This window comes from Dendroctonus ponderosae, unplaced genomic scaffold, assembly GCF_020466585.1.
Source record: "Dendroctonus ponderosae isolate FM_Combo_2020 unplaced genomic scaffold, Dpon_F_20191213v2 Dpon_F_20191213_12, whole genome shotgun sequence".
Classification (NCBI taxonomy): Eukaryota; Metazoa; Arthropoda; class Insecta; order Coleoptera; family Curculionidae; genus Dendroctonus; species Dendroctonus ponderosae.
In genome coordinates this window covers 2,751,347-2,759,147 of record NW_026017316.1, presented here as the reverse complement: position 1 = coordinate 2,759,147, position 7,801 = coordinate 2,751,347, and the positions used below count along the sequence as shown (strand labels likewise).

The 7,801-nt window shown below is 57.0% G+C and overlaps 5 protein-coding genes across 12 annotated transcripts in view; 4 read left to right on the top strand and 1 right to left on the bottom strand.

Annotated features, from left to right (window-relative positions):
• Positions 1–7,329, bottom strand: part of LOC109540108 (aminoacylase-1) — a 12,245-nt gene extending 4,916 nt beyond the window's left edge. For 2 of the 6 annotated variants that reach the window (XM_048662939.1, XM_048662940.1), the window contains exons 1-8: positions 3,105–3,219; positions 2,569–2,681; positions 2,342–2,511; positions 2,117–2,288; positions 1,914–2,060; positions 1,659–1,846; positions 1,381–1,610; positions 783–996 (exon numbers count right to left, since the gene is read on the bottom strand). In XM_048662939.1, coding sequence (XP_048518896.1) covers positions 789–996; positions 1,381–1,610; positions 1,659–1,846; positions 1,914–2,060; positions 2,117–2,288; positions 2,342–2,511; positions 2,569–2,674 — 1,221 coding nt within the window. In that variant the 5' untranslated portion in view covers positions 2,675–2,681; positions 3,105–3,219 and the 3' untranslated portion in view covers positions 783–788. Of the gene's footprint in view, positions 1–782; positions 997–1,063; positions 1,332–1,380; positions 1,611–1,658; positions 1,847–1,913; positions 2,061–2,116; positions 2,289–2,341; positions 2,512–2,568; positions 2,682–2,796; positions 2,938–3,104; positions 3,220–7,121 lie in introns of those variants that run through there. The other 4 variants (XM_048662938.1, XM_048662935.1, XM_048662937.1 and 1 more) reach the window with 4 other exon arrangements.
• Positions 194–787, top strand: LOC109540114 (cytochrome c oxidase assembly protein COX20, mitochondrial). Its single transcript, XM_019908330.2, has 3 exons — positions 194–313; positions 368–555; positions 632–787. Exons 1-3 carry the CDS (start codon positions 287–289, stop codon positions 753–755), a joined length of 339 nt encoding a protein of 112 aa, XP_019763889.2. The 5' UTR covers positions 194–286; the 3' UTR covers positions 756–787.
• On the top strand, positions 3,315–5,869 carry LOC109540109. Of its 3 annotated transcripts, none has more exons than XM_019908316.2 (6): positions 3,315–3,706; positions 3,843–3,950; positions 4,013–4,239; positions 4,530–4,737; positions 4,792–5,017; positions 5,069–5,869. In XM_019908316.2, the coding sequence occupies exons 2-6, from the start codon at positions 3,881–3,883 to the stop codon at positions 5,304–5,306; spliced, it is 969 nt and encodes a 322-aa protein (XP_019763875.1). In that variant the 5' UTR covers positions 3,315–3,706; positions 3,843–3,880; the 3' UTR covers positions 5,307–5,869. The 3 variants fall into 3 exon arrangements, with proteins under 3 accessions (XP_019763875.1, XP_019763874.1, XP_019763873.1); XM_019908315.2 differs by having other exon boundaries at positions 3,315–3,719; XM_019908314.2 differs by having other exon boundaries at positions 3,315–3,719; positions 3,794–3,950.
• On the top strand, positions 5,784–6,938 carry LOC109540111 (syntenin-1). Its single transcript, XM_019908318.2, has 3 exons — positions 5,784–6,191; positions 6,241–6,710; positions 6,764–6,938. Exons 1-3 carry the CDS (start codon positions 5,892–5,894, stop codon positions 6,807–6,809), a joined length of 816 nt encoding a protein of 271 aa, XP_019763877.2. The 5' UTR covers positions 5,784–5,891; the 3' UTR covers positions 6,810–6,938.
• Positions 7,330–7,626: 297 nt separating the features above from the next.
• Positions 7,627–7,801, top strand: part of LOC109540107 (fork-head transcriptional regulator FHL1) — a 2,576-nt gene continuing 2,401 nt past the window's right edge. The window contains exon 1 of the mRNA XM_019908312.2: positions 7,627–7,748. The gene's annotated coding sequence lies outside the window, so the exon portion shown is untranslated. The remainder of the gene's footprint in view (positions 7,749–7,801) is intronic.

Sequence of the window (7,801 nt, the reverse complement as noted above, 5' to 3'; positions counted from 1 at the left end):
CCAGCCGTAAGTTCCACCATATTAAATTTAATTTGCTAGTAATATTGTTTGATTCCTCCAGCCTGGCCCGCCTGGCCGCCCAGTTGCGCCTCCCCTTGCCACCCGCCCAATAAATAAACCATTACATAACCGAACTGCGTTTCATTGTCCTCTGTGACGTCATCGCCCCACTGGCCGTGCTCGGCTCAGTGACAGCGCGCGATGAGCGCTCTGTCACTTATCTACGTCCGTCATTGCCTAACCTCAAAAACACTTCCAAACCAGTGGTTCAAAGGGGCGCAGCACCATGTCGGAGGAGGAGCCCCGCAGCAAGGTAAGCCCGATGCACGCATCAGCGGACTGCTTGTCAACAAACACCGCGTTTTAGAGCCTGATTATTTTCGGGCGCGACGTGTCCCAGATCCCGTGCTTTCGCAACAGCTTCCTCTACGGCACATTGGGGGGCATCGGCTTCGGCCTGGCCCACTTCCTATTCACCAGCAAAGTGGCCAAGTCGGTCAACTACTCGGTCTATGCCTTTTCGCTTGTCACTGTGGGCTTTTGGATGCAATGCCGGTAAGTTGCGTTAGTTTGGAGGGCTGATATTGCATTTATCGTTGTTAATTTTGCAAAACCCTCCCAACCGGTCCAGGCTGGAGAACTCGAAGACCAAGTTCGAGATGATGCGACTGCAGCAGCAGCTGCAGGAGCGCGCACTGTTCGAGGGTTCCCAGCGGGACCCCGACCGGGCCCCAGTCGAACTGGTCGAAGTGTAGTAGTAGATAGAATAAACAGAGTCTAACCTTAAGCTAAACGCCTTCCGCCAGGCTCCTGATCAGTGCCCGATAGATCTCGACGCCGCGCAGGAAAACCGTGCGGTTCAGGTGCTCGTTGTCCCGATGCAGCCCCATTTCGGTGCCTGCCATCGGCGAAAACCCCAAAGCGGGCACTCCAGTGGCGCGCAGAAATCGGGCATCGGTCCCCCCGGGACACACCTGCGGCCGCAGGCCCAATCCGCTGAAAAAGCACACCAATCACCGCAACCGGTTAGTAGGGGAAAAGAAATTAAAACAAAACACCCCCAACCAATGAAAACCACAAATAATATTTCAAAAAGGGGCGAAGCCCTAGACTAGCCGGTGAGCTCGCGCAGATTGGCCACAGCAGGGATGAGGCGGGCGTAGATGCGCACACCCTCCAAAAACACCGCCCTATTGAGATACTCGTCGTGGTCGTGCAGCAGAATGGGCGTGTTTTTCATGGGCGAGAAGCCGAGGGCGGGGACGCCGACGCTGCGCACGAAACGGCAATCGGTCCCGCCCGGGAAAATCTGCGGCCTCACCTGCAGCCCGCTGCAACACAACTGTGACCCCAGCAACGCACCAAAGGGGCGGTACTTACAGCTCGTCCATGGTGCGCTTGAAGGCCAGCCAGTAGGGGTTGGAGGCGTCCAGCTTGGTGGGCGTGACCTGCGGCTCCTTCTGCTCCCACTCCACCCAAATGTCGCTGCCCGCTTCCTGCAACCACTTCTTCACTTGCGCCTCGAAGGCGGCATCGTCCACCGTCACTGGCAGGCGGCAATCGACTGTCGCCACCAACTCGGGGGGGACCACGTTCGATTGGACGCCGCCCTGGAAGGGGGCCGATCAAATAGGGGCTTGCCTCCCACTGTCTCCTACCTTGAGCTGGGTCAAGTTCACTGTGGTGACGTCGCCTAGGGTGAGCGTCGGGTCGCCGGCCAGTTTGAGCACTTGGCTGCGCCTGAACTCAAACAGCGTGTTGAGGAACAGGGCGACCTTCTCCCCCGCCGTGTCCTTGAGGAGGAGGGAGCCGTGCCCAGGCGTGCCCGGGAAATGGATGACCAAATCTAAAACACTCGCTGCACTCAAAACTGCACCTCAAAGGGGGGCGCAAGCCCCCTTTTTCCCACTCACGCCAGATGTTCCTCTCGCCATAGAACACTGGAAAAGCGTCATCGGGACTGGCCATTCCCTCGTCCAGGGCAAAGCCCACGTTCAGCCCCTTGAAGTCCTCGGTATGCACAAACTGCCTCATCCCGTCCACTCCGCCGATTTCCTCATCTAAAACCAATCGCGCAATTAAATCGCGCGTCAGCAGCCGTAGGGCGGCGCCCCACCTGGCATAAAAGCCACATGCACGGTGCGGCGTACCGTCGCCCCAGCCAGGCGCATTCGCCTTATTGCCTCCAAGTACTGGATGCCCACGCACTTCATGTCCTGCGCCCCCCTGGCGTAGATGTTGCCCTGGGCGTCCGTGTGGGCGCTGAACGGCGGATGCGCCCACTTGTCCTGCAACCGCCCGAATCAGGCCAAGTCAAAAAAGCGGGGCCCCGATGACTTACCGCAAACACGGGCACCACATCCATGTGGCTGTTCAGCAGGATGCTGGGCAGGGCGGGCTCGCTGCCGCTCCACGTGATCACCACAATCGGCTTGCCCTCCACCACTGTGTACACCTTGAGCGGCAAATCCAGGCCCTTGGCCTGCGCCCGCAGGAACTGCACGCACGGTTCTGGAAAAAACACCCCATTGAGGGAAAAACACCCCGTTGAGCCCCCCAACGACTTACCATAGTCCACATGCGGATGCACGCTGGGGATTTGGAGGTATTTGCGAAAATTCTCCACTGCCAGCGAGTCCAGCGTCGCAGCCTGCTCAGCGGTTAACGGCGACATGTTCCAGCTGCAACAAGCAGAGCAGGCGCTCAGTTAACGTTACACAGCCCTGCAAAAGGGCCGGGGCCCGCAGGTCCCCAAAAACAGCCCTAAAACCCCACTTTTTGAGGTTATGTACGCACATTGACCCACAATTTGTCAGGTGCACTGCGTCGTACTATACAAACTTAGAGCTCGGCTGTCGAAGGCCATGGATGCTCAATTGGGGCTCTATTCGGGAAACAACATTTCAGGGCTACACTCACAGGGAGTTTTGTCAAGAAATGTCAAAAATTTGGCAGGTTATGTGCGGGTGCAAGGCGCGTTGCCATGGGGATAGTGGCCAACTTGGACTATTGCCCCTAGAGGATAATGCCGGAAAACCATGAAGCCTCTAGAGGCGCACTGATTGACTAATTGACCAACTGGGGGGGGCGCAACTGATACTCACTTGCTCGACTGCACTGTCTCAACTACGCGCCTGATGCGCCTTAATGGGGCTTTTATTGCATTCGATTTGGGCGCGTTATCACGCTGTTTTGATGTGCGGTTAACAACTACCGGCCATTATGATTAAGATAGGAGGGAATTGAACCAACCACGTGATTTTATCTGTGTTGTTTGTCGCATTCTTTGGCGGGTTTCCAGCCCCCAAACATGCCTGCGAGGGGCGAGCGCGCGGGGAGGCGGCCAAAACGAAAACAAACACAGGGAGGATGCGTAATAATCGCAAAGTTTGTCATTGCGATGAACTCGGCGCGGGATTTTCCAGTGGATATCCGGCGTCGAGGGCGTCACGACGCCCCAATTACTACCGTCAGTTCGCTGCTGCGTCGCAGCAAATCATTAAAACGTGTGCCATTCGAGCGTCGATCGCTCTACAAGGCTGATTTGATCCACGCGTGTGGATTCACGGTGCGAGTTTTCCGAGTTCGAGTTTTCCGTCTACGCTGGGGCGTAGAGTGGACGCAGCGCTGCCGGTGAAAAAGCAGCAAAGGCGTTTTTCGATTGAGGCCCGATCCGCAGCCCCGCCCCTTGGTCATGTGGCCGCTGGTATAGTTTCCATGTAAATCACCGCCCCCTTTTTGCACACCTAAATCATTCAGCATGCGTTTGTTTGTTCGGTGGCCACGCCCCTAGTCAATAGCCGTCTCGCTTCCACCCCGCACCCATCGTGTGTTGTTTCCAGAGTGGTATCCAGGCAACGGCGGCGGCGGGTTCGATGGCATGGAGGTGGAAGTCTCCCCCTCCGACGACTCCGCACTGCTGCCCCCTGCCGACGAGGCGCCCAGTGTCGGTTAGTGTGCTGCGCACCCGGCAGCGCCGCTCGCACTTAACGCGCTGTTGCCCCGTTTCCAGATGTTGCCAGTCCGATGGTGACGGTGCGCGTGGAAGAGGCGGTCCTTGTCGCTCTCGTGCTGCTGCTATGGGGCGGCGCCATTGCGCTCTTCTTCAAGAGCTGGGGCAAAATACGCATGCTCGAACCGTACCAGCCCAAATTCCATCAGCAGCCGCATCGGCCCTCGTGTCCGCTCGGCTCCCCCACTGCCAGCAACACGTTGCCGCGCGCGCCGAAAGGCATCACTGTAAGTCACACTTTTTTTTCACACATCCACGCGTTCTGGATTAGTTCAGAACAGAGTTAAGGAAAAACTTTGAAACCAAATCCAAAAATGCCCTAAAGCCAACCCTGTCGCGCCTGTTCCGAGCCCATTCCACTGGACGTGCCGGGCTAGTGCGGTCTTTGTCTGATGCATGGCCCATTGTTCTGCCATAAGTCGCAACTGTCGCTCGCAGCCGACAGGGTTGGACTGGGCGTCGTTCTAGCTGTGAAATTTTGCATGCGTAGAATTAACCGAGAAAGGGGAATTTGCAGCAGCGAATGTCCTTCTCCAAGTACAACGTGAACGCCCTAACTGATCCCCTGTCGATTCTGCCGTCGCCCATCATCAAGCGCCCGAGGCGCAGCTCCGTCTTTGTGGGCAGCGCGCTGATCCTGAACGGGGCGCCCAGGCGCGCCAAGTCGGCCACCGACATCCACTACGTGGGCGCCATGGATCCGCGCTCCTCCACCTCGCTGACCAGTAAGCGCGCCCACAATCCGCACATATTTTTCGCCAAAAACCGGCTTTTTGAAGGTTCAGTGGTGCCGATCATCAACCGCAGGCCTTCGCTGGCGGGCGATCGCCCCATTTTCATATCACGCCGCCGTCCATCGACCACCATCGAAAGGCTCCATTTCGTGCCGAAGGGGCGGCGCGCCTCCTGCTTCGTGGGCGCCCACCGCCCGTTCAACAGCTTCGAGGCGGCCGCCTCCCAGCCATCCGGACTGGCGGTGCCTGTGAAGGGGCGCTCCTGCGGCAGGTGGGCGCAGCCCCCACAGCCCCCGGCCCACTCCAATCTGACTGTTTTCAGCTTCGTCAATCCGATCATCAGCTTCGAAATGGCGGCTCGGCCGAAGGCCTCGCGCAGTTTCGAGCAGCCGGGCATCATCAGGGCGAAGCCCGAGCGCCTCGCCGTCAGTCTGGACGTGGGCAGCTCGTTCAACAGCAGCAGGCGCTGCTCCATGCCGGGTGGGCGCTCGGAGGAGACACGCGCCACTGAGCCCCTACTGGAGGCGCCAGCCAATTCCTGTGGACCATATCTAGCCTAGGTGAATAGGCGCCACTATGGAGAAGTATTTTTATATAAGCATTTTCCTGTAATTGCACCTGCCGGGGCGGCGCCCAAAGGGGGGTCAGCCACTTATCTATTGCTCACTCCACCTGTTCTGGCTCAATTGAGGGACCACACGGCCCCCCTTTCTGTATTTGGGGGGCAACCGACGTCCCCCGGCCACTCTAGTCCTAGATCCTTGAAATTTTAGTCCAAACTATTGTGATTAGCCACGTTTCCTAGTCTAGCCTAGTCGGTTAGGAATGTTTATATTTACATAAATATCTATACTATACAGATTTTATTAGAATTGTGGTCCAAACAGTCTTCCGTAGTCACTGGATTTTAGCAAAAAACTCGTTGATCTCTCGTAGCCGTAGCTGATGTATTTTGGAAAAACGCACTGAAAATCTCGCAACGACCCCAACCGGTGTTTACACCTCCAACCTGGGCGTGGTCAGGCTGTCACTTCACTCCTTCACTGTCACATCTGACAGTAGTTTGTTGTTGATTGTCAGATGGTGTCGTTGAGATCAATGACTAATAAATAAATAAGTAAAGTGTGGAGTGTTTCTGAGCAACAATGTCCCTCTACCCGAGCCTGGAGGATATGAAGACCGACCAGATGGGCTGCGCCCCATTTCCAGGGCTGCCAACGCAGGCGAGCCCAGTGCTGGGGACGGTGTACCCCGCCCTGGAGCCCTACATGGGGCTGGAGCTGAGCGAGGAAGTGATCCGCCTCAACATGCCCGAGTACAGGCTGGCCCCGAGCGGGGGCAGCGCCATGGTGGCCCCCCTGAGCGGCCAGTCGTTGGGCCTCCAAAAGGCCCAGGTGACTAACGCGGTGCGCCAAGTCGTCCTGTGCAAGGACAAGGACAACAAGGTGGGTCCTCTAGAGCCCCTCAATTCGAGTCTCATTCGGTGCCTTGTAGATCGGGCTGCGCCTCAAGGAGGTGAACAAGGGCATTTTCGTGGCCCTGGTGGTCAGCCAGTCGCCCGCAGCCTTGGCAGGGCTGCGCTTCGGCGACCAGATCCTTCAGATCAATGGCATCAACATGGCCGGGTTCTCCATGGAAAAGGCCCACGATCTGCTGAAGAAGAGCGCGCCCGAGGCCATCGCGATGGCGATCAGAGACCGACCCTTTGAGCGCGCCATCACTCTCCATAAGGACAGCACCGGCTGCTTGGGCTTCCAGTTCAAGGATCAGAGGATCAGCGCGCTGGTTAAGGACTCATCGGCCGCCCGCAATGGGGTTCTGATCGATCATCAGCTGCTGGAGGTGGACGGCCAGAACGTGATCGGCCTGAGCGACAAACAGATCAGGGACATTATTCAGCAGGCTGGCAACGTGGTCACCATCACGGTGATGCCCCGCTTCATCTACCAGCACATGGTCAAGAAGTAAGTGGGCAGCGGGCTTCTGAGCCGTTGGTTGAGCGTTTCTGATGTTTCAGGATGGCGGGATCGCTGATCAAGGGCCTGATGGACCATTCCCTGTGATCAGGCCTCCATCGCACTCTTATCTGGTGCCATACTTTTATCTCTTCCTATCGTGTAATCGCATTTATTTTGTATCGCCGCTGGGCACTTTAGTGCACTATGTTATTATCAATAAATACTTGATTTTAATGTGAGTAAGACAAGGAGAGGCATACCTCCAGTTTGTCTGTCTCCTTTTTTCGGGCCAGGGGCCTTGGGGATGTAATTTTTTTGGCAATATCACGCAAAGCTGCGTTGAATCGGCAAATTCCTCGCGAGATAATTGAGGGAAAGTCCCCGAAAACTGATAACAGTAGAATGAATTCCACCTACCTGCCCTCTTCCGGCTGATGGATGCGTCCAGCGGCCCCCTTGGGGCACTTGGGGGGCGCGCTGCCCCCACCGGCAGGAGCCCCACTCCAAGTCCGTTTTCCGTCGCATTGCAACAGTCCTCACTCCAGGGGGTCCTCCACAGCAGCCCTCAATCGCCCCATTCAGGGGCCGACCGGGCGCCATTTTGTTAGGCCATGTTTTCCTTCGCGCAATCAAAACAATGCTCACTCACCGCACGTTTGCAACGCTCGTGGGGCCAAAGTACGGCTTATCAGCCCGAATCGGCCACTGGAAAACGAGGCGGCGGGCCCCAGGGGCGGTTTGAGGCGGGTCTTGGGGGCTGTGCCCCTTTCATTTGGCGGCACCGGAATGTTAAAACCGATCGGTTTGCGTTGCCATGTGCCGAAGGCATTGACATGTTTGGTTTCCGTGGCGCGCCCACCAATGGCAGCGCCGCTCGGCCGCCACGTGACCACCCGCCGCCAATCAGCGCGCCCCATTTTGAATTCCGTTTCGTCTTCGTTGTGCGGCCATAGTTCAGTGGTGTCATTGTTCCTGTGTTGTTATTGTGATGATTTCATGGCGCTTTTAACTGGATCCTGGCCCTTTATTCAACTGGAACGTTCCGTAAGTGATTCCGAGGGTTTTCTGTCTGCGGGGCAACGCCGTGTTCTGTCAGC

Coding starts and splice junctions, on each gene's coding strand:
- LOC109540114 (XM_019908330.2), top strand. CDS start 287: ATGTCGGAGGAGGAGCCCCGCAGCAAG. Junction 314..367: donor AGGAGGAGCCCCGCAGCAAG/GTAAGCCCGATG, acceptor ACCGCGTTTTAG/AGCCTGATTATTTTCGGGCG. Junction 556..631: donor GGCTTTTGGATGCAATGCCG/GTAAGTTGCGTT, acceptor CAACCGGTCCAG/GCTGGAGAACTCGAAGACCA.
- LOC109540109 (XM_019908316.2), top strand. CDS start 3,881: ATGGAGGTGGAAGTCTCCCCCTCCGACGACTCCGCACTGCTGCCCCCT. Junction 4,240..4,529: donor GCGCGCCGAAAGGCATCACT/GTAAGTCACACT, acceptor GGGAATTTGCAG/CAGCGAATGTCCTTCTCCAA. Junction 5,018..5,068: donor AAGGGGCGCTCCTGCGGCAG/GTGGGCGCAGCC, acceptor GACTGTTTTCAG/CTTCGTCAATCCGATCATCA.
- LOC109540111 (XM_019908318.2), top strand. CDS start 5,892: ATGTCCCTCTACCCGAGCCTGGAGGATATGAAGACCGACCAGATGGGC. Junction 6,192..6,240: donor GCAAGGACAAGGACAACAAG/GTGGGTCCTCTA, acceptor GGTGCCTTGTAG/ATCGGGCTGCGCCTCAAGGA. Junction 6,711..6,763: donor TACCAGCACATGGTCAAGAA/GTAAGTGGGCAG, acceptor CTGATGTTTCAG/GATGGCGGGATCGCTGATCA.